This window comes from Acomys russatus, chromosome 10 (assembly GCF_903995435.1).
Source record: "Acomys russatus chromosome 10, mAcoRus1.1, whole genome shotgun sequence".
In the NCBI taxonomy this organism is placed as follows: Eukaryota; Metazoa; Chordata; class Mammalia; order Rodentia; family Muridae; genus Acomys; species Acomys russatus.
The window spans coordinates 8582310-8607232 of record NC_067146.1 but is presented as its reverse complement, the minus strand read 5'-3'; the positions used below and the strand labels follow the sequence as shown (position 1 = coordinate 8607232).

Sequence of the window (24923 nt, the reverse complement as noted above, 5' to 3'; positions counted from 1 at the left end):
GCTTTAATATGTAGAGATGAGACTATAGTTTTACAAATTATTTTAGTGAGTACACAAATTGCTGAAGCCACCGACCTAACATATTTGTTTGAAGTTGGAGTTTCTGGTCCATCCCAAGGGCCAAAAATTTTCAGATTTTACAAAATAACTTCTAAAGTGGTTATACCAATGTGTCATCTACAAATGAGAATTTAAAAACATTTTAAACATTAAAACTTCAATTTTAAACAATGAAAATACTTTAAAATAAGATTTTAATAGCAGTGTGATGTAGCTTATATTTATATGGAACCACTATTAAATTTAAAGATTTTTTTTAAATACGCATAAATCTGATTATCGGCACAAAAAAATTTCTCACCAATAATAATGTTAATGAATACTATTTATAACTGAACTATAATAAATAACTTATAATAAGGTAATTGGTTCTAGAGTCTAAATTCTGCTGATAGGTATTATTATACTATGGTTGCTTAAATTATTTTGACAGGCTGGGCATGGTGGCACACACCTTTAATCCCAGCACTCCAGAGACAAAGGCAGGTGGATCTCTGTGAGTTCAAGGCCAGCGTGGCCTACAAAGTGAGTCTAGGATAGCCAAGGCTACACAGAGAGACCCTGTCTCAAAAAGCCAATATATATATATATATATATATATATATATTTTTTTTTTTTTTGACAGAAAGTTTTAAGTCCCTAGAGCTTAACACTATTCATCATTTCCTCTCATTGTGTGAAGTGATTGGAAGTCATTATGTATTAGTCAGGTTTGGGTTACTATAATAAAATAATTTGGACAGTTAACCTACACAGTGAAAAAGTCCACTTGTAGGATCTTTTATCAAAGCAGGAGTGCCCAGTGAAGCCAGAAACTTGTATCATGAACCAAGAAGCAGAGAAACATCATGAGACCAGGCTCCCACAATTCCTTTTGAGAACACAAAGTCAGAGTCCACTCCTTTTTATTAGGGTAAAATCAGTTTTATTTCTTGCATATGAACATCTTGCATATTTGTGAAGATAGATAGTTATGATGGATCATTGTGGAGTTTGTTTCTTTGTTTGTTTGTTTGTTTGTTTTAATGTTGTGCCCTCCCCTGGACTGGACATTTCCAGTTTCTGGCATCCTTTGTGTCTCAATCATCCCAGTCCCAGTGTGTGTTTAGAAAGAGTTAACCAGTCACAGACTCTACCTTTAAGGAACCTTACAGTCTAGGAAAAGAAGAGAAAGTAGCATGTGACTAAGAAACAGAATGCATCAACCCACAGCATCAAGTTGTGCGAGGGAATACGGTAAAACAGGGAAGGCCATGCCATAGGACTCCATTACTAATGAGGAAGCACGTGAACTGGGTTGTGAGCAATGAGGACATTGAGACAGAGAAGCTTAAGAAGGGTAAGATGGAACTGTGGCAACGTGCAAAGTTGGGAGATGTAGAAAGGGAAGAGCAAGTGGATGAGTGTGGGGGAGACTAGGGCTGCCAACACAGGCTCTGGAATGCCCGGCTTACAGTTAGCCAGTAAGGAGCCAGTGAAGGGGAGCTCCAGGTGCACAGGGCTGTTCTGTGGAGGCTCTTCTGCCTCTTGTGTGGATGGACTGGAGAGAAAGAAGGAAGTGGGGTGGGAGAGTGCTTGTCAGGGATGAGCTGGGGAAAATGGAGGGGATGGGACAGTTGAGGACATACTGAGGAGGTAAACTTTGTAATGCCAGGCCACTGATGGCTGGAGAGGGCAGGGAAGGGCTTAGGAGAAACAAGAGTGAGAGCATCTTTCTCTTTTCAACTGTGATAACTTTTTAAACATAGATTCAAGATCTCACACTCACCCATTGAATGTAATGTTATTTTTAACTCCTCATCTGGGTCTATTGAGATATTTTTGAATCCTCATTCTGTCATCAGAAATTCTGAGCTATTCCTTTAAGTACCACGCCTCTCTTCCGTTTAGTTTCTTCATAGGAAAACATTGAGTTGAACAGCTTAAGTTGAAATGTTACGGGTGCCTGTTGGGCCAACCTTGCTAGGTGAATGTGTATGTGTTACACAGTGTTTCTAGCTGAGAGCCTTGCTTTGGCTCAGGAGCAGACACTATAAGCCAGTATGAATGCCAGCTTTGTATCTACACATTATATGACCTCAGACACCACACAGCCTCCCTGCCCCAACTTGCCTTTCTTAAAAAAGAGGTATTCCAAAAAAGCTAAAGTTTTACACCTGTTTTTAGCCAAGTGACACGCATTGAGATCACTTGGCTGTGGCTTTGGAAGTAGCAGTGGCGGATGCCTTTAGCTCTGCCCATGATGGCCCATGTTCACCAGCATCCGCTCTTTCAGAAACATTTTTCTTGTGGGTGCTTCTCATCCTGACCTTCTGGATGGCAGAAGCCACAAACTCAAGCTCCTCTGGCTTCAGCCTCCAAAGTATTGGAATTATAGCCTTGTGCCACTGTGCACCACTAAGGCTAACCCTTTCGATGCAGATCCCCCTTGGACATCTTCCCAAGATAGTGTGTGCAGACCCAGTGTGGATAGTATTTTGCTTGTTACCACAGTCCTCCCATCTTTTAAATTCTGAATAAATTCCCACCAAGGAAAAGAATATTGCAGATCCAGGGGCAAGTAGACAGGGACCCAAATTCGAAGCATCTGGTAGACATTCCCGTGGGTGCCTAGAGGCAGCAGTTGGATGTGCTCATCAGCAGAGGAGGGCTCCGGCCTAGAGGGAGCTGCTTCTCAGCCATCAGCGCGTGGTATGCGAAGCTGTGGTCCTTGATGAAACCTCCTTGGGATAAGTACAGATAGCCATGTCACAGATGACTAACATGTGGACCTAAGAAGTCTGCAACATGGGAGTAACTGTCAAAGGGGACTGAGAAGCAACAATCAGTAAAACAGGAAACTTTTTCAATGTACTGTAGAAACCAAGCAAAGGGATGCACAGAGGTAAACAGGGTGAGCTGCTGCTGCTGGATCTGATCAGAGCATGGACCGAGTGGGGTCTTTGACTTGGCGGGTCAGTAGTGACCATCCCAAGGACATTAGGTTGCAAACCAGAATGGCTTGATGACAAAGGAAAACATAGGTGGAGAATTTATAAATATAAGCTAAGGATTTGTTTACAGTTAGTGCCATTACAGAGGGGAACAGGAATATGGGAGTAGGTAGAGAGCTGAGGTCACATGGAGGTTTGTTACACTTGGTGTGTCACTTCCAAAGAGGAATACATGTCTATCTATATTTGAAAACCATTTGGGAGAGAGAGAGGATTGTTGGTATATGAAACAGAGGAACACTCTGAAGTCATGTTGTGGGCAGATAGGTAAGGGTGTGATCTCGTACATAGGCATAGTGGTTGGTTTTAGGCAGAAATGAGAATAGTTTTATTTACTGTGAACTCTTTTATGGATAGGAATCAAATCCTTTCTCTGCATTTACATTTCCCAGGATACCTGTATTTACTGTCTACTATATATTATATTTATTAAATATGTGGGATGAAGTATGCACATGTGTACATATCATGGTACTCATACCAAGGTCACAGGACAACTTGTGAGAGGCAGGCCTTTTCTTCCACTGTGTGGGTTCCCAGGCTGGAACTCCAGTGTGCTGGCTAGTTTTATGTCAACTTGACACAAGCTAAAGTCATCTGAGAGTGGGGAACCTCAATTAAGAAAATGTCTTCATAAGATGGGGCTGTGGGCAAGCCTGTAGGGCATTTTCTTAATTAGTGATTGGTAGAGGAGGGCCCAGCCAATTGTGGGTGGGGCATTCCTGGGCTGGTGGTTCTGAGTTCTATAAGAAAGCAGGCTGAGCAAGCCATGGAAAACAGGGCAGTAAGCCTCATCCCTCCATGGCCTCTGCAGCACTCCTGCCTCCAGGCTCCTGCCCTGTTGGAGTTCCTGTCCTGACTCCCTTCAGTTATGATGTGGCCGTGTAAGCTGAATGAACCCTTTTCTCCCCAACTTATTTTTGATCATGGTGTTTCATCACAGCAATGGGAACCATCACTAATGCATCAGGTGATCAGACTTGGCAAAAAGTATTGTACCTAGTAAGCCAATGTGCTGGTTGGTGTGTGTGTGTGTGAGAGAGAGAGAGAGAGAGAGAGAGAGAGAGAGAGAGAGAGAGAGAGAGAGAGAGAGAGAGAGAGAGAGAGAGAAAGGGGGGAAGAGGAGAGAAGAAGAAGAAGAGGGCAAAGGAGGAGAGAGAGAGAGAGAGAGAGAGAAAACAGCAAAGTCTCCAAAATGGTGTCTACTCCTTGTTTCCCAGTGCCAGATTATCTGGGAGTGATGTTCCTGGCTGCTGAATTATAGGTCTAACTTGAATTCATCTCTGGCTGTAAAAAGCAAATCTGTAAACTTTTGAAGACAAATAAGTAGAAACCCATCTTTATGCTTGTTTGTAGCAATACACGGTCATGTGTGTACATTCTCCACACACAACCCCATGGAGAGTGTTTCTGTGACTTAATGAGGTTTTTCAGGTTTGAGGAAAATGTGTTTTCTTCTTGCATGACTCTGAAGATGCAAAGCGTCCTTACTTCCTCTCTTCCAGTCTGCTACCCTCCCCCCGGCTCCCCCTCCGGATTGGCACCTGCTGAGGAGTAATTAGGGCAGTCCTAATTTGGACAACCAAATCCTGATTACAGTGAGAGGAAAAACAGGAAATGTTCTAGTTTTGCTGCCAGCAAATGACTGACTTAAATAGAAAGCCATGTACAATTCAAATGATCCAAAATGATATAACACTAGGGAGGGCAGGAGGAGGAAACGGGAAGCGTTGCAGCCTGCCTTTCTCCCACGTGGTTCTCAGCAGATCTCTCAGGGAAGCTGTCAAACCCCTAAGCTCACTACGCCCTCTGCTGAGAGTCAGTTTGCCTCCTGAGTCTGCCAGGAGAACCTGAGCAGAGCTGTGGGCTTAAAGATCTGGGGAAAGGTCAGGGGCATCTTGCCTGTGTGAGCACAGGGCTCAGGAGAGAAAGACTGCCGCGGAGTGATGTCATGGCACATGCTCGGGATACAGATGTTCCCCTGAAAGGGAAATGAGGACTAAGAGCAGTTTCCTTAATTAGTCACACCCTTCGGAGCTTCAAGGAAACTCAGTTTTGAGTTCTGAAACATACCGTGTTCCCAATCTGGCAGTCTGTCTATTACTCTGCTACCTCCAAGCCCAATGCTTCTCTTCCCAGGCTTGTCCTCTTTGCCCCGAGAGTCAACCAGCAGTTCCATCTGTCCCGAAAGAATCGGTTAATGCTTGGAAGTCACAGTTTTTTCCAGTTTCACTTCATTCTAATTTAGCATCCGTTCATTAGTTTCTCCAGTGGCTGGTATAATACGCACGCGCGCGCGCACACACACACAGTCATAATGTTGGACCTAGTAGAAAAGAGAAATAAAACCTCTGCTATACACTTAGAGGCTCCGTTGACAGTAAGCACAGCATACTCTGGGGCTCACTTTCCCGGGTTCCCTATGCCTTGCTAAAGGAGCTAGAACTCATGCTTCAGTGTGAAGATGCCCGCAGCGTAACACACGTGCAAGCTAAGGAGGAGGCTCAGTGGAACTTCTGTAGGCTTTGGCTCATGTACCAAGAGCCTGGACTGGATCCCCAGCATGCCAGAGTGCTAAGGGGGCACCCGTGGTTAAAGTGTGAAGACAAAAAAGCAGGTCCAGTTCAGGGATGACAGCTTGTTGGCCCCTTGGCATGTTTGTGGGAGGAATGATGAAGCATCTGTGAAACTGCATGGGAAGAACGGATGCATGGATGCATGGGGAAATCATAACAAGGACAGGATGTGTGCAGGGACGGGAAAGAAAGTTGTGCAATTCCCCCATTGTGTGTCAGAGTACCATATGACTGGTATGGGGTGAGGTGGACAACATGAGCCACGTGGAGCTATGGAAGGTCTCTCCAGCCCCATTGTGTGAAATAGCAGAAACTGGACATTTATGAATGCCTTCAGACACTGGAAGTGCTTCCGTATCCCTGCATAATATGTCGGATTGAGAATAGACTTGAGCTGGCCTTGAACATTGGGCAAGTGAAGTCATGAGCAAGAGGAACCTTCTGCAAAAGCCTACTGAGCTCCAACTCTCATGTGACAATGAAGGCGGTTTCTCTCCACCTTCCTGGCTCACTCAGCACTGACACTCAGTGTTAAGTTACTTTGCTGTTTCTATGATAAAATACCATGACAAAGTAACTTATAAAAGAGCTCATTTAATAATTATGCTTACAATTCCAGATTATTAGAGTCCGTGGTATTGGAACAATGGCACGGTGGCAGGAGCAACTGGTGTCTCCCATCTCAATCACCAAGCAGGAGGCAGAGAAGGCACATTGAGAATGACACGAATGTTTTAAAGCCACCTCAGTGACATACCTCTTTCAACAAGGGCACGCCTCCTAATCCTTCATAAACAGTTCCACCAACAGGGGACCAAGTATTAGAATACATGAACCTATGGGGGGCTTTTATCATTTAAACCATAACACACAGTTTTATTAACTATAAATATCAACTGAATGGTATAAAAAATGTTCTATCTGCTTCACATAAAGCATGAATCAGGTGAGCATTTTTAAGGTGCTTCTCAAGTCATCCCCTTGGCAACTGACATTTCTGTGTGTGATTTGACCATGTATTGATATATGTATGTTTTTCTTTTCATGACATTATTCTTCAACTGTAGATTCACACCAGCATTATTAGGGGAAATTGTAATACATTAGATTTCCCATACTAGGTCCACTGAGCATTAGGCCTTGGCAACTGTACTTTTAAAAGTGGTTGTCATGTGTGTTCCTGGTTAGAAATCCCTGTCTGAACTCTCAGCTTCTAGAAGGAAGTTACCGTGACTTTTTGCACATAATTATCTTTAGGAACTAGCATAACATATCTTCATAGCCTGAGTACCCATGGTTATTGGTTAGATGGATGCCTTCACTTCACTGTCCATGCCAGCTGCTCTCTTGACCCAAGCAGATGTTACAGGTGTTTCCCCCTAACCATATGTCTTGTAAATTCAGTAGGAAGCAGCAAACTTCATTTCTTCTGCCTAGCTTGGCCTCCTGTGATCAGGTAGGAGCCTATTGCAGTAACCTTGATTCACAGTAATAAGACGTAGATTCAGTGGAAACAAATACTCAGTAAAGTGCATAGTCACAGTGCAAAGGACTGTATAAGTCATTAGCTTATCTAGTCACTCACAACGATTCTATTAAATTGGATTCTCCTTACCTTACCCATGAAAAAACAGGTTTGGAAAGATTAATAATGTGGCGAAGGGCACAGAGTGGAGAAGTCGTAGTGCATGCATTAGAAGCGAACTCTGTGTGACTTGAAAGCCCAAATAAGAAGCAATGGAATTAAAGAAGTAATGGAAAACGTAGAAACCTTTGAGGAGGCTTAGAGGAGCGACACAGCCCTAAGCAGGCCAGGCTCCAGAAAACCAGCAGCGGAAGGTCAGGTTCTCTAACCTCCATGCCCAGGGGTTTCATCTACCAGATGAAAGTGATGAACCCATCTGCCACACAGGAGTGTTGTATCATCAAGGAGCATGGCTGGAGAGATGACTCAGTGAGCAAAAGTGCTTGATATTCTGGGATAAAGGCTTCCATGAGGACCCAACATCCAAGTAAAACCTCAGGCATGACCACAAATATATCTGTAAACCCAGGCCTGGGGAAGACAGGAGCAGAGATAGGAAGCGCTCTGGGTCTTGCAGGTGGCCTTTGTCCAGGCTCAGTAAAAACCTTGTCTCTAAGAAATATAGTGGAGAGTGACAGAGCAGGCCTCCATCAGTGCACACCCAGGCATGCACCCTCACGAGCAAAACTGTGCACATACCACGGTAAACACTCCATACATACACATCCACACACAAACACCACGCTCTCACATGCACATACCACATTCACAAAGACGTGCATACATGCATACATACGTACCACATACACAGAGAGACATACATACATACACAACACCCGCATATATGTATCACATACATACAACCGTTCCACACTCACACATGTATACCATAGCACATACCACACACACACACAGACATGCATTTGTACATATACATATGTGCATATATATACTCATGCATACAAACACATACCACACTTGCACATACATATCACAGACACACATTACACTCACATACATACCAAGCTCACACTTACATACATTCACACTCACACATACATACACACTGCACTCAAACACACATACACATTCCATACCACACTCACATGCATACGTACTTGCACATACACAAGAATAGAAAAGTGCCTAGACTGTGATGACTGTGTTCACATATTTGTTTATTGTTATATTCATTAATGTCATCGTTGATACTCACTGATGTCACAGGAAAAATATTTTTATGCCTTCTGTTGTGCCTGTGGTATTTATATTGCAAATGCATCATTCCATATTCAATCTGTTACCTTATTTATTCAGCAGTTATTGAGACCCTAGTACCAAAGCCAGGCAAGGGCATTATATGAAAAGAAAACTGCAGGACAACCTTCTTAACAAACAGATACAAGATTTCTCAACAGAGTACTAGCAAATCCAATTCAACAGCACATTAAAAGGAGCATCCCCCATGATGGAGTGGGATTTATCCCTGGGATGCAGAGACACATCAGCATCCACAGATCAATAAATGTGATGCATCACATTAACAGAGTGGAGGACAAAAGCTGTATGGCCATCTCATTAGACTCAAAGAAAATGATTGACAAAAGTCAGTGTCCTTTCTTTTAGAAAACAAAGCAGCTGTGCAGTGGAGGAATACACTTTAACACAGTTAAAGCCACATATAGTAAATTCACAGTTAATATGGTATACAATGGTGAAAATTAAAACCCTTTCCTCAAGGATCTGGGCAGGACAGGATGCTAGGCAAATAAGCAAAAGAAAGAAAGAAAAGAAAGGAATAAGATTTTTGTTCTTTGCTAATGACATGATCAGTGACACTGATAGATGTTAGAACCTAAAGATTCTACTAATACCAACTGCCAGGACTAATAAAAGAATACAGTGAGATTTCAGAGGACACAGTGAGGTCGCAGAGAACACAGTGAGGTCGCAGAGGACACAGTGAGATCGCAGAGGACACAGTGAGGTCGCAGAGGACACAGTGAGGTCGCAGAGGACACAGTGAGGTCGCAGAGGACACAGTGAGGTCGCAGAGGACACAGTGAGGTCGCAGAGGACACAGTGAGGACGCAGTGAGGTCGCAGAGGATGCAGTGAGGTCACAGAGGACACAGTGAGGTCGCAGAGGACACAGTGAGGTCACAGAGGACGCAGTGAGGTCGCAGAGGACGCAGTGAGATCACAGAGGACGCAGTGAGATCGCAGAGGACACAATGAGGTCGCAGAGGACACAGTGAGGTCGCAGAGGACGCAGTGAGGTCGCAGAGGATGCAGTGAGGTCGCAGAGGACGCAGTGAGGTCGCAGAGGACGCAGTGAGGTCGCAGAGGATGCAGTGAGGTCGCAGAGGGCGCAGTGAGGTCGCAGAGGGCGCAGTGAGGTCGCAGAGGACAGGAGTCAGTCACACTTAATACACTCAGAATGAGCATAATGAAAGTAAATCAGGAGGCAGTCCATTTACAAAGACTACAAAGAATACTTAGGAATAAATGTAACCAAGGAAATGAAAAACCTATGAGCTGAACATGATAAATGTGATAATGTGAATAAAAGAAATGGAAGAAGGCACAAATAGCTGGAGTAATAACCTCTGTTTGTGGAACAATTCATATTGTGCAACTGGAAAAATGGCCATGCTACCCAAAGTAATGTACAGATTCAATGCAATGCCTTTCAAAATCCCAGTGCATGTGTGTGTGTGCATGCATGCGTGTGTGTGTGTGTACGTGCACAATATTTGGTACAGCAGATGAGTGTGTGGATTTGTGCACTCATGCTCATGCATGTGGAATACGATGTCCATATCTTCATCTGCAGGTGTGTGTGTGTGTGCGTGCGTGCGTGCACAGTATTTGGTACAGCAGATGAGCGTGTGGATTCGTGCACTCATGCACATGCATGTAGACTACGATGTCCATATCTTCATCTGTTATTCTCTACCTATTGCCTGCAGACAGGGTCTCTCTGCACCTGAAGCTCACCATTTTGGCTAACCTGATTAGCCAGCAAGCACCTGGAGTCCACCTTTCTCAGTTCCCCTGTCTTGGGTTCACAAATATGCACAGCCATATGTGAGTGCTACTATATATTTTTGTATATATAGTCCCAGTCCCTACTATATGTTTTTATAGAAATATTTTTAAGCCACAAATTCATGTGGAACTATAAAAGTAAAACCCGAAATAGCCAAGACAGTCATGAGCTAAAAGAACAAAACTGGAAGCATTGCACACTACCTGATCTCAATCTATGCTACAAAGTGATAGTAATTAAAACACCACAATGCTGACATAAAAACAGACTCACTGACCAGACGAATAGAATTGAGAGACCAGAAATGTACTCATGTGTGTACAGTTAATTGAGTTCTGACAGAAGTGCCAAGAATTCATAAGGATTTAACAAGTCTACATATCAGAGGCGGTACACAGCATCTCACACCATATACAGAAATGAAGTGCAGGTGGCTAAGCCTTCATGTGAGACACGAGACTTCAGAGAGAGTGCACAGCACAGTTCCATGGCATTGCTGTAGCAAAGGGTGTTCAGATTTGACCTCCAAAGTAGGGAAAATGAGAGCAAAAACAGACAAATGAGAAGACATTTACAAAGGAATAAAGGACTGAAGAGACAGCCTACACTTGGGAGAAAATACTTCCAAACCATACATTTGATTAGTAGTTAGTAGGAAACAAATCTTATTAGCAATGGATGGAGAATGTGAGGGTATACTTGAGTACATACTTAGCTTGTTTAAGGCTCTAGAGTTGAATTCTATATCACTAACAACAAAACAAAAACAGAAACTAAAAACTAAAGGCCTGAATAGGAATTTCTCAAAATGTATAAATTTCTCAAAAGATGTATAAATGGCCAACAGATATTTTTAGAAAACCTCCACATCACTAATTATTTAATAAATGCAAATTTTAAAATAACGAAATACTTCCGCACAGCTCTCACTAAGGCTGTTGCCAAAATGACCAAAAGTAGCTGCTAATGGGGATGTAGAGAAAAGAGATCACCCATACACTGTTGCTGGGAGTGTAACTTATGGTGCCATAAAACAGGGCTCCTCAAATCGGGCGTAGTGGTGCGCGCCTTTAATCCCAGCACTTGGGAGGCAGAAGTAGGTGGATCACTGTAAGTTTGAGACCAGCCTGGTCTACAAAGTGAGTCCAGGACAGCTAAGGCTATGTAGAGACCCTGTCTCAAAAACCAAAACAAACAACAACAACAACAAAAAACCAGGGCTCCTCAAAAAGCTACAAATAATGTGGCACCTGACAATCCTACTTCTGAATGTTTACTCCCCAAATTAAAGTCAGTGTGTTTCCAAGATGTTTGCAGTCTCTTATTCACTAAAACACTGTTTACATAGCCAAGTCATGGACTCAGCCCAAGTGTCCATCAACAGATGAATGGGGGAAAAAGTGTGCCGCAGATCCACAAGGGGTTTCTATTGAGCTTTTTAAAAAGACATGTTGTCACTTACAACAACACAGATGGAATAGACAAATACTTTGCTAAGTACAATAAGCCAGATACAGAGACATTTCCTCACGCCTGTGAGAAGAGGGTGGAATGGTTCTTACCAGGTGGTTGGAGAAGTTGGAGTAATGATGGTAAGTGGTACAAAGCCTCAGTTAGATGAAGGGTAAGGCTTCCCACCCTCATTGGAATGCACTGCACAGTGTGGGGAGTCTAGTAAGTAATTATAGCTCAGAGTCACTAAAACGAAGTTTCAAATGTTCTCCACAGAAAAATGATGTGTCCTTGATGATGGGTATGTTAGTTTGCTTCCTGTTATATTCCTAAGTCATAGTATCACTTTGCGCTCTGTGAATGTGTACAATTATAATTTGTCAGTTTATAATATAAAAATTAGATATCCAGGGGTTTGCTGAGAGAAATGAATCTATTAGGCAAGCTCTTGCAGTCATGGTTGCTCTGTTCTAATGCAAGGAGACAGATAATGATCAAGTGACAAAGAAGAAAAGTAGGCTCCTCTAACAGAAGGGTCTAAGTTGTAAAAGCAGGTTTTCCTAGCAGAGGAGCAGGAAGCCATCACAGAGGCTGTGAAGATTAGGAGGGAGTGCTGCAGAGTGGGGAGGAGCATTCTAGGCATGTCGGGTCCCAGCCCGCTGGAAAAATCAAATCAGGGTTCACCTGAAAGACGGAGTGGGATTTGAAAGTAGGATACAGAGACGCGAGAAATAACAAATCAAGTCAGGAAATTTCTGATCAAGATTCACTTTATTGCTGACTAGCAGGAACATATATAGGGCAAGGTCAATGGGATTTATTCTAATTGCACTCACCCTAGCCCCCGGGCAAGAATACAACAGCCTAAATCGCTCCCTGTAGAACTTCCTAGTTCTCTGAGTAGTTCCCTGTAAGAACTTCTTTGATCCTCTGGATGGTTCCAAGTTGGGACTTCCCTACTTCTTTCAAAGGTAAATAGCCCAAGGATAGCCTAGAACACAAGACCTCGTGAGGCAAAAAGGTCAGCAACTCGAAGGTCACAACATACAGCCTAAGCACAGGATTTCTGACATGGCAGAATTTGGCATGGCTCCCCACATAGGCACAGACACAGCTGCTGTGTAGACACACTAAGGGAAAGAGGTCAGACAGCAGCTAGGTCCCGGGCTTCTCTGCCTGTGAGCCTGAGAAATACGCTTCAGTGGTTTTCAGGTATTTTCAGGTATACCAGGATTAAAAGCTCTTGGTAAAGAATTTTAAAACCAGAGATTTGGATTTTGTCCTAAGTGCAATAAGAAGACATGGAAAGTTTAAAAGAGAGCTACCTGACCTGTTTTTCCATAAACATATAAGAATATTCAAACATAGAATGTATTTAAATTTGCTTACCAAAGGAAAAACCTGAATACTGACAGTTGAAGCACATTTCACATTAATTTTTGCTCCATTCCCTATGCTACAATATAATTCTCTTTCTTAAAAAGTCAGTCAGTTATGAACAGTATTATGCAAACTTACCTATTTGAAGATTATTATTAAATTATCTCCAAGAGTTACTACCTTTGCAAACCCTCAGATTCAAGTCCTCCTTCTCTACGGTCCTCTTGACTGTTTCCATTGACTGTATCCAATGACACCACATGCTTCTTAGGTTGTGTCTCCTGGGAAGAAATATCCACCCTGTGTTGGCTCGTTTTATGTTGACTTGGCACAAGCTGGAGTTATCAGAGAGGAGGGAGCCTCACTTGAGAAAATGCTCTTGTAATAGCCAGCTCTAAGCTAACCTGTAGGGTGTTTTCTTAATTAGTGACCAATATGGGAGGGCCCAGTCCATTGTAGGTGGTACCACCACCAGGCTGATTGTCCTGGGGACTATAAGAAAGTAGACTGAGCAAGCCATGTGGAGCGTGCCAGTAAGCAGCACCCCTCTGTGGCCTCTGCATCACCCCTGCCTCCAGGTTCCTGCTCTCACAGCTTTTGATGGTGGACTGTTATATGGAACTGTAAGTGAAATAAACCCTTCCCTCGCCAAGTTGTTTCTAGTCATGATGTCCATAATAGCAATAGTAACTTTAACTAAGACACGCCCACCTACACTTCTATGGCCAACCTAGAGACTTAGTAGTATTTCTATTTCTTTTCCTAAGAATTGTGGTCAAACTTTATTATGATTACTATTATAATTACTATCTTCCTCCTTTTCATCTCCCTCCTCCCCCTTCTCCCTTTTCCTCAGTTTCCTTTAAAAGTAACTTTTACTCGCCAGAAGTTGTTGTCTTGGAGGCTTACTGACTCTGTCTGGTAACTTAGGCCTAGTCCTGGAAGCTTCTGGTATCCATACAATCTAACCTAGGCCTAGAATGCTTTCAGCCTCTGAGACTTACTGCTAAATGAGCTCACTCTTTTTAGTTCTTTCTGAACTCTGGCTAGCTCAAACTCCTCTTCAAGCTGACTGATTCACACTGGCTTCTCTTAGTTTCTCATAGTTTCTCACTGAATTGCTCTGCATGGCCTCATACTAACTCTAGCAATCTGTTCTAATCTTCTGGCTCCTCCTCATTCTCTGACTCATTCTGTCTTCTCCTGTGTCTGGCTTGTTTTTTCTTCAACCTCTCTCTGTGAAAGTCCCCATAAAAACTGCCTCTGAATTCCGTGAACTGAAATGCCACGAACTCAACTCCACTGCACTGCCTCTCAACTCACTCTCAACAGAACCACTGGCTAGAACTCAGAGATCTGCATGCCTCTGTCTCCTGAGTGCTGGGGTTAAAGGCATGTACCACCACACCTGGACCTAAGCTTTTCTTTACCTGAAACTTGCTCTTGTACCAGGCTGGCCTTGAACTGAGAGATCTGCATGGGATTAAAGGAATGTCTGACATATTCCAGCTGTGACTGAGAAACTGTAAAATTATAAAATGTAAGATGCTTGTTTGCTTGTCCAGCCTTGCTTGCCCAGTGGCCTGAGAACCTAAACTTCTGACCCCAGAGGCTTCTCCCAGTTCTGAGAACTGCTAACCTCAAGAGTTCCACCCTAATTCCCAGAATAGTTACATGCAAATTTGCAGATATCAGATGTCCTCACAAGAGGTTCCCTCAGGCCAGATGTCCTAATGTCCATATGGTTTCCAGTGATAAGCAACCCCACCTGCTTTGTGGTTTTTGCCTTTAAAACTAGCCTGTAACAGCTACTCGGGGTCCTTCGCCTCCCGAGTGCTGAGGGACCCTGACACATCAACAATTGGGGCCTTTGACGTGTCAGTAATAAGTTTTACCTATACCTGTACCTCTCAGCTGGTGTGACTTGAGTGGTCTCTTGCGGCAACCCCCTTCCCAAATTGGACCCCCAGGGTCCAACATTGTGGGCCAGGGTCCAACAGGACACACAGACATAGAAGGCCTTTGGATATGATCTCTTGCCAGAGCAGCCATGTTCTGAATTAAAATTCCTCTACACTTTCTTCCTTCTCTTTCAGTTAATTGTATTTATTCTTTGACATTTTCACACATTTGTAGTGTACAGTGATCACTTTACCCCTCCCTCCCCCACCCCTATCCACTCCCCAACATAAACCCTGAAAACCCCTCACTCACGTTCATGTTTATTTGTTTGGTGACCCACTGAGCCTGTGTTACCATGGATTTAGTGCTGTCCACTGGAGCATAGCAGACTCAGCAGTGGATGCACAAGTGATAACAATGACTCCCACTCTACCATAATCTATCAATAGCCAAATTGTAGAAGTGTTGGTTTTGTTTGGTTTTCTTCTGCATCCCTAAGTACCATTATCACTCAGTTGCTGGGTGTTGCACTCTAGTTTGGTTTGATGCACACTCAATCATTCCTAGTCTGTAAACTGGCCGAACACCAGCTTCATTTGATCCAGCCTTGTCCTTGGTTCATTTGTCTAACTTGGATTCCAGTTTTTGAAGTATCTGAAAGATTCTGTGTGGGAGAGTCAGCATCATATCCTAGCTGTCACAAAACAGTTGAGTCCAATTAGCCCACCTGCCCCTGGTTGTTTACCTAATAGAAGCCTCAGCACCCCAGCTGTGTCTAGGGACCGTACACACTTGCTTGTCCCAAATGCTCCAGTAAGGACGCCAGTTGACATCAGCAGATGTTCTCTGAATGAAACCCACTCAGCCATGTCTCGAGGGCAGCCTCTTCTCCTGGCAACCCATCACCTGTTTCAAGAGGCACACCTATTTCCCTTTTCCCTCTGGGAAAGGGTACAAATAGTTAAACAGATGGCTCTGTTTGTTGCCCATCGGGCTGTGAATTAATTGGTAGATTATGGTTCTGGTTGGAATGATTAACCCCATTCTTCTTCCAGAATAATTGTTGGGGATTCTGGGGTTCTTTTTTGAGGCTGTTTTGACATCTTCTGGAATTTTATCACCCACTTGATCTTTTTCATTACAAAATAAAAAACTAATAAAGATAGTTGCCATTTGAAAGAAAATTCCTTTAGAATGACTATTTCCTACAGGATGTCAGTATTTCGGGTTAGGGTATTTAAAATTGCTTTTTGGCTTTATCTTTATTCCAATATGAATTAATATACTGCTTATTGAGAGCAGTATATGTTAACATTTTGATTAATTATGGTTACCATTCCATAATACAATGATACCAGATAGTAACATAATATTGAACTTTTTAAGCATAGTAGTGTTTTTAAGAGGCCTAAGTAAACAGTCTGGGCACCATTAACCCAATGAACATCTTAGATAACATTTTGTTTTTGTTTTGTTTTGGTTTTTTCTCCATGAAATACCAAAATAGAAGATTGTAGCCACACCCTTCCATATCTCACAGGTACAGCTGTAGTCACTTTCCTGAAACCTTGCACACACTATCTTTGCCTTAGGATTTATGAATTGGAAAAGTGACTTTAGCACTGGCTTCCAACTCCACAAAGCATTTGACCTGCAATGTGGCTTAAAGGAAACTAAGCCCTCTGCCAAGATTTCTTCTGGGTGTGACAGTGAAAGTATGTTATATATAATTTGCCCACATTACAAAATATTATTCTTTAGGGTTTTTTTTTTTTTTTAAAGAAACCATTTAAAAGTGGCAGCCCTTAAATGGTTTCTAGGATATAAAAAACCAAACTGGTGAGCAGGTGGGAGCCACAGGCCATACACTGCCAACCTCATATAAAATGAAATGCCAACTGAGTGCTAGGCGATCCGTATAAAAGCAAAGGCTTTTTTGCTTTGTGTCTTTCCAAGAAGATAAAGTATTATATGCTGTCACAGTCAACGAGCTCCTCAAAAAGAAAGCAAGGTTTTGAGGAGGCTTTCCACACAATAGACCACCTAGAAGGAAGCGGAGTGCAGGGCAAGGCTTGCCAACAGTTGTTCTGTGGCTCATTTGTTTTCTGAGTGAGGACTTTTCTTCAGTTGAGTTTTTAGAGGGAGACACCTGTATTTGTTATCTGCAAGTTCTGTGTGAACTTAGAGAGGCATAGAATAATTCTGTGGTTTGGCAGAATACAAGCTGACTTAGTAACTAGTCTGAGTTGTTCAGCCCAGGGGCAGGGAACCAGTTAAAATGGCCTCAGATTAATATGCTATCTAGACTACTGCAAAAAGGCTTATTTTTAGTTCATGTTCAGTTTTTAATTACCTTCCAAATATCAGGTGTCATGCTCAGTACTAAGATCAAAACTCAAAAGCACTGTCCTCAGAGTGTTTAGCCAATTTGTGATCCTACTTTGCTTTTTAAAAAATAGAGAAGGAAAAAAGGCAGTAGTGAGAAGAGAGGCATACAGTTTGGATCACCTGAGAAATTTTCAGATTACACCCTCCAGGCTACTCCCTGACCCACATTCTGATTTGTTTAGTGTTAGGTATGGCCTGGGCATGTAGTTGAGGTAGGTTTGTTTGTTTGTTTGTTTGTTTGTTTGTTTTTAAGAGCTCCCCTAAGTGAGTCTAGTGTGCAGTCAAGGCCGGAAGTTTCTAGCATAGGGAGAGAAGATACAAGAAGAAACACACATCAATAGCAAGAGAGAACCCAAAGTAAGCTCTGATGGGTAAAAGACATACAAAGAATATGTGACTGCTTAGAGAAAGGGAAACAATACATTCCACTGAATGAACAGCAAAAAGAAAGGAAAGGAGCATGAGTGCTCCTAGGAAGGGTGAAAGGGAAAGTTTGATTTAGATATGTGGGAGGACATAGCCAGAGGCAGGGACAGGGAGAGTCTGGAATGGATATGACCAGGCTGAGCTGTGCCGTGTGGGAGAGAAGGGGAGGGAAGAGCCAGGAAACCCTGCTCAGCAGCCAGGAAGCCCAAAGGTACAAAGAAAGCTGGTAACCAAAATGGTTGGATGATACAGGGAAGAACAGCCCAGCCCCTGGGCTAGAGAAGTTTAGGCTGGGGGCAGGGTATGCTAGCCAGGAGGGCTGGAACAGGTAGGCACTGAGAGATGCAGGAAGAACCTGGCAACCAGTGTCTGCTTTGATATGTTACTAGGTGTCTCAGCCATTTGTCCCAGATTTGAACCCTAACACCCACTTTAGAGCCATCCTGCATCGGGAATGGCCCAGAGGCATGATCAGGGATAAAAAGAGGTGTCACTGAGGAGGCAGATGCTCACACATTGCAGTCTGGTCCTGTTCTTACAGCATTCTGAGGAAGGGCCTAGCTTGTATTTTAGTTTATAGAGATGAGTCCTCTGGCATGATAAGCACAACTGATGGTCTTGTAACTCCAGGCAAGAAGCCCAGTTACCAAGTCACTGCCAAGTCCACATGAAAAAATGATTGGGGCTTAAATGTCGATTAATGGCAATGAATCTGGACAGGAAATGACTATTCATAAGATATTAAAGAGGTAGAATGGACAGGATGTGGGCACTGCTGGTGATTAAGAAGACTATATTCCTGGCTGAATTTTAGGACGCCTAGACTAGAGGATAATAGATGTCTAATGGGAAAGAGAGAAATGGAAATGACTGAATTCCTTTTGATATTGGATGTTGGATTTGGGGATATGGGTAAAACTGTGCTTTAAGAGTTCTCTAGTTAACCTTTCAACTACAGGAATAAGAGTGAGAAGTGATGCTTCCCTGGAGGTGTGAATAGAGGAGGCATCAGTCTAGACAGAAAACAAAATAGCCCAAGTGAGAAATGTGTAGGCCTGTGGAACTCAACATGTAAGGTGTGGGCACAGGAAAGGAGCTATCATATTGGCTCCCAAATGGGTTCTGGAGACAAGAATAAACCCATGAGGAAATTATGTGAAAAGAAAAAACAGATGTAGAAACGAGAGGGGAAATTAAAACATTACAAGCTTCAGAACAGTCCAAGAGCCTTAAGCTTAAGATGTGTCTATAGGGTTGGTCAGCATCATTGGCACTCTGGTTGCAGAACCATTGATGCAGTTGGCTTAAGACTAAATTTTAACTACCTGTCAAAAAGACAGTGGGTCGGTTTGGGAAGCCCTTTTCCTTCTCCTCAGATATACAAAATGCAGGAAAGTCTTTAGCTTTAAAAGTATTTCTGATTGGTAGTCAAACTCAAAAGGAAGATAATTCTCCATGTTCCCTGAATGAGAAAGAATTAAAAGCCATGGGAACAAGTAAAGGCTGACACTGAGAGGACCATAGAGGCATCAGAACACAGGTAGAGGCATAAAAGAAAGAGATGACACTTCAACACCTGCAAGAACAGATTTGGAGGCTCCATCTATACAGAAGTTATACAAGGAATGGTTCCATCCATGACTGCAGCCAGGAAACTTGAATTCTCAGGATGATCATTTTGTGGGATGTTTTTAAAGAAGAGAGAAGAGCTTTGGAAGAGAGGAATTCAGCGGCAGGGAATAAAATCATTTAATCATTATTTAGAAAACTAACAGAAACCAGGCAAATGTATTGTGAAGAGAAATACGTGAAAGAGCAAGGATAATGTGGGATTCTCAGAGACTAAGGTAGAAGGATAATTGGAAACAAATAAATATGAAATGTATTTGAACATATCTGTTGAAGAGAGAATCTTTTTAAAAGTGTAATATGTGCCCTCTGTTCTCTGTCAGATAGAAAGGATGTGGAGGCAAACAAGGATGATCTACAAGACAAATGTTTTAAGTTAAATGGGGAGAGGACACTGATCAGAGACACATATTTCAGATTGCCAAAGAACACTAAGGGCTTGCCTACAATGGGATGCTATGAACCTGAGGTGGTATCATGCTATTAGAATTTCAAGTATAAGATTATAAATGCAAGGAACTAAACAGAGAGACAAAGATAAGGGGCACCTGTAGGAGTAACAAGAGAGAATGAGGGGAAGAACTCCGGTGTCGTATGTTCATATCTCTGACCAGTTTCTATCAGAAAACATTTGCTTGAAGTGAGCTAGAAAACTTCCAGCAATCACCCATAGTTTTCCTATTCCAGCTTATTTAAAAAGAACCAGGGCAATGTTGTTGCAATATGAAACCATGCTACGTTTGGTCAGACTTCAATGAGTCAAGCTTTGTAGGCATTATCTTGTCTTGTCTATTGGGTCAAGGCACTTTTCATATATACATATGCACCATTTATATTTACTTGAAAATGTCTGATGTATCTCACTGTGAATCCTCACACCAAAAGATATTCTTACCCATGGTATGAGACGCCTTCAGAGCCTGGAGACTTGGTCATCATCAGAAGAGTGTCCAGTTCATTAACATTCCATAAGTAAATGTCACTTCTGTCTGAAAATACTGCTGATGAGAATTTTTAGACCCTTAAAATCAGCAGTGGTGGCAGAAATGTTGAGTAGAAAGAGGTTTTCTTAATTAAGTTGAAATTGAACACTTAAGGTGACTTTTCAGGTACATTCTAGTAAGGGCAGTTGTTAATAGTGAACCCATGGGGCCCTATTAAAGGACTAGATGCTTGTCATCTAGGTCACTAGCTGAAGCCCAGTGGAGTTAGCTAGAATCAAAGGTTCTCCATGACTGACATTTGGAGCACAGGCTTTCTTTATGATGTCAGGCTTGCTTTTAGTAGAGGGGTGTCCATCAACAAAAACTACCTTCAAATAGAACTAATTGGTAGCATAAACTAAAAAGTCAGAGAACAGTCAATTGTAACACTTAAGTCACCTTTCAGGCTGCTTTGTCAGTTAAATAGCATTTACAAACTATTTTTGTCCTACTTACTATTTTTTTTAGCATTTCTTGAAAAGTCCTACTCAGACTTCCCCATGCACTGCATCCATCATAAGTTATTGACAATTCTAAGATGCACAATCAGTATTAACAGCTGCTGATTGCTCAACAAGTTGGAGGCTGAGAATGAAATGTGGGAGTGGCATTCCCCAGCAAGGTAACCCATGAATGGATAGCGCTGCTCCCACACAGGTGATGGCCTGCACTAGGAGAGATAGGTATAACATCTTCTTATGCGGCAAAGGATGAAACCATCCACTGTAAATAATGCTAACATGTCTATTTCTTCATGGCCGTTTGCAGGGGCATTGTCCAGTCAGAAGAGAAACTTGTCATCAGCGCCTCTTGGGCAAAAGATGATGATATCAGCAGACTCTTGAAATCACTGCCAAATTGGACTAACATGGCTCAGCCCAAACAGCTGAGGCCTAAGAGGGAGGAGGAGGAAGACTTCATAAGGTAACCGCCTACTTTCTAAGCTATGTCAGACAGAGGGAGGAAAACCCCATATGTTCAGCAGAGCCTTTCTCGAGTGAAACGGTGATTCAAACAGCAATTGCTTGAACTTGAAAAATCTGTTGTTATCCTCCACCACTACCTCCTTTCTCATGCAAAGATGCTTTGGGACCCAAAATCAGCCAGAAAAACTTGGGAATCCAATCAGAAGCATTGCCAAGTTGGGCTAAGAGGTCTCTGATTATACAGGCACGGTACAATCATTTGTTCAGCAAAGCTTTACTGTAGAGTAATTTTAATTCAGAACATGGCTGCTCTAGCAAGAGATCACATCCATAGACCTTCCAGGTCTGTGTGATCCTCCTGGAATACAAACATGCCTTTAATCCAGGAGACAGAGGCCAGCCTGGTATAGAGCCAGTGTCAGGTAAAGTAGAGCTCAGGTCTAGGTGTGGTGGTACACGCCTATAATCCCAAACAATGAAGGTAAAGTTGGTTTGGTAGAAGGAAGCACCAATGTTAGAAAGTAATGTCTAATTGAGTGGCAGAAAAAGAAAGTGACAAATCAGAGAAGATGTGACAGAATAGGTTATACCCAATGAGACAGGAAAGGGAAGCTACTTAAGGGGCAATGCAGAGAGAGAGAGAAGGCAGTTTTACAGAGAGAGGTTGAAGAGAGAACAAGGTAGACACAGGTGAAGACAGAATGACCCAGAGAATGAGAAGGAGCCAGAAGATTAGAACAGATTGCTGGAGATAAGTTTGAGGCTAAGCAGAGCCATTCAGGGGCCAAGAGAGAGGCCAGAGTGAATAAGTCAGCTGGGAGAGGAGTTTGAGCCGGAACAGCTGAGCTGAACCCAGAGCTCAGTAAGAACGAGTAAGGGTTAGCTTATCAAGCAGTTAAGTCTCAGAGGCTGAAAACATTCTAGGCCTAGATTAGATTGTACGGAAGCTAGAAGCTACTAGGACTAGGTTAGCAGACAGAGGCAGTAAGCCTCCAAGACAATAACTGAAACAGGCAAGTAAATGTTCCTTCTACACTTTACTGACCCAGTACTTTGAAAAACTGATAGTAAGATAAAGTATGTCTGTGCCACAGCATTCCAAGCATGTTCTAGAACTTCCATGTTCATTCACACAGACTGTATTATCTCTACTGTTTTCTGCTTGTTTTGACAAAAGTAAGGTCTCTCTTTTAACTTTATCACTCAACATTTATATTTTACAGTTTGTTTACTTAAGCCATGGAATCTGATAAAGATGCATTTTTTTTTTTACTACGTCTAGCTTGCAACCCTGTTTTTACGTAAATAACTGTACAAGTATGTACGTAGGTAAATGATGACAACAGTATTTTATCACATTAGAATTAGGTTCATATTGTCTTTTGTTTATCCAAGTGAAGAAATAGGTGGTACAATAAAATAAAAGCACTTTTAGAAAGTAAAGACTAAGAGTTGGGTTGTGAGACCCAGCTGAAACCCAGCACTCAGGAGATAGAGGCAAAAAGGTCAAGAATTCATTTGCCATGCAGTGCATAGTGAATCCCAAGCTTCTCCGATCTTATGAGACCCAGAGTCAAAAAGGAAAAACAAGGAAGACGCAAAGACCAAAAATAAGACTCAATGATTTTTAAACATCGATGTCCATTGTCTTCACGTTCAATTTACAATCAAACAATAGGCTCATCTCTGTCTGCCAGAATGTAGACTGAAACTGAAGATAATGTGATGGCTTGAATGAGAACATCCCCCATATACTCAGATATTTGAATACTTGGTCCCCAGTTGGTGGCATCGTTTGGGGAGGTTTAGGAGGTACACGCTGGGAGCAGGGTTTAAGCGCTCACAGCCTTTCCCCACAACCAGTTCATGCTCTCTGCCTCATGTTTGTGGTTGAAGATGTGCTCTCTCAGCACCTGCTGCTCCCCTCCCCTGCCAGTGTGAATTCTCCCTCTATAACCATAGCCAGAACAAGTGATTCCTTCCATGGTTCGCTTTTGGTCATGATATTTTATCACAGCAACAGAAAGTAACTCCTACAGATGGTAAGTGTTTATTGTTCATAAAGTTAACTGTATTTATACCATACGGGACTCATTTTCACTTAAAGTAGATAAATTTTCCTGATATTAGCTTATATATATATATATATATATATATATAAAATTGAAAAGTAGTAGGACACTAAAGTGTTGGGGTGAGATGTCTATACACGTCTACTGGGCACTCTGAGAGTTCAGTTTTGAGGGTTATAGTTTTCTAAAGTATTCTTAAGGAGTTGGGGACATGGCTCAACCATTAAGAGCACAGATTGATTCTGCGGAGTACCCAAGTTTTTGTTCCCAGCTCCCACAACTCCAGTTCCAGAGAGTCTGACGCCTTCTTCTGGCTTCTTCAGGCACCTACACTCACATTTCCCCCCACACAGAACACAGCCATACACAGAACTCAAAATCAAATGTCTTAGAAAGAATAAAAAAAAGAAAGTAGGCCTAGAAGTTTCCATCCTCGCAATGGTCTATCGGAGTTCCTGTTCGCCTGTGTGTGTTATCAGGGCTGGATATCTTCCATCTGTTGCTAGCAGCCGTGCTATATGTTTGCTGAGGTAACTTGAATCATTTAGTATGCATTTCTCTCAGATGATTCTGAGCAATTTCCCGTGTGTTTTTACATATTTATTGGCCTTAATGGTGTGTTTTTTAAACATGTTTCTTAATTTTAATTATATTTTCTGTGAGGGTTTTCCTGGTGATTTGTAGGAGTATAACAGGTTGTTACTCCTTTGTTGCAGATAAACTACTTCTCCCACTTGACAGGTTGCCTTTTTGCTCACTCAGTTCAGTCTCTCACTGAAGAAATTACCTATAGTTATACGTACAGTTTATTGTATGGATAGGGGATTTTGTGTGAGAATGCTTGCCTACACAAAAGTCACAGAAGTTTTCCTTGAAAACTTCGATGTAGTGGCTCCTCAGTAGCTAGAAAAAAATCTTAATTTTTAATTTTATTCTCCTGTAACCTAAACTTCCTCAACTGAGATTATGTTATGACTTAAGTTAGTAGTATAAAATATCCTCTTATCTCCCCTCACAAGAGATAATGAATGATCGAAGGATTGATTAGAGCTTAAGCAGATATGATCAACTGCCCTTAATACAGAAATCAAGCCCCAAGGTGCCATTCTGTCACAGAATTACTGTCAGATCATCACTTTTCTGCATTCTCCAGTGGTCTGAGTCGGCACATTCCTTCCCATTACACGTCCTCCTGTAACCATATTAACCTCAGTGGTTGAATTGCAAGCCGTCTCTGGATGATAATTTCCTTTGGCCGATATTTTAGGTTGCTTCAAATGATCACATGTCTTTTCCTTGTTCCTCAATTTATTTTTATATAAGAACGTCATTGTAATATATGCTTGCAAATGATTGTTAATCAGCTATATTAGTTATCTTCCATAGCACAGTGAGAAAGAGAAACTGTTCTATTCTAGAAAGTAGAATGCTGAACCAGGAAAGCAGCCTCTCTCTCTGGCCAGCCGTGGCTTTAGAAAGGCTTAAGGATCCAGCTTTCTTTACTTTTGCTGTGAGCGTTCAGTCAGACTTTTTCATATTAAACTCAGAGGACTGGCTAAT

General features: G+C 42.3%; 1 protein-coding gene across 1 annotated transcript in view; it reads left to right on the top strand.

Moving 5' to 3' along the window:
- The window catches only part of Exoc4 (exocyst complex component 4), a 741149-nt gene that overhangs the window by 582547 nt on the left and 133679 nt on the right, over nt 1-24923 (top strand). Inside the window, exon 13 of the mRNA XM_051151762.1 lies at nt 21134-21289. Coding sequence (XP_051007719.1) covers nt 21134-21289 — 156 coding nt within the window. The remainder of the gene's footprint in view (nt 1-21133; nt 21290-24923) is intronic.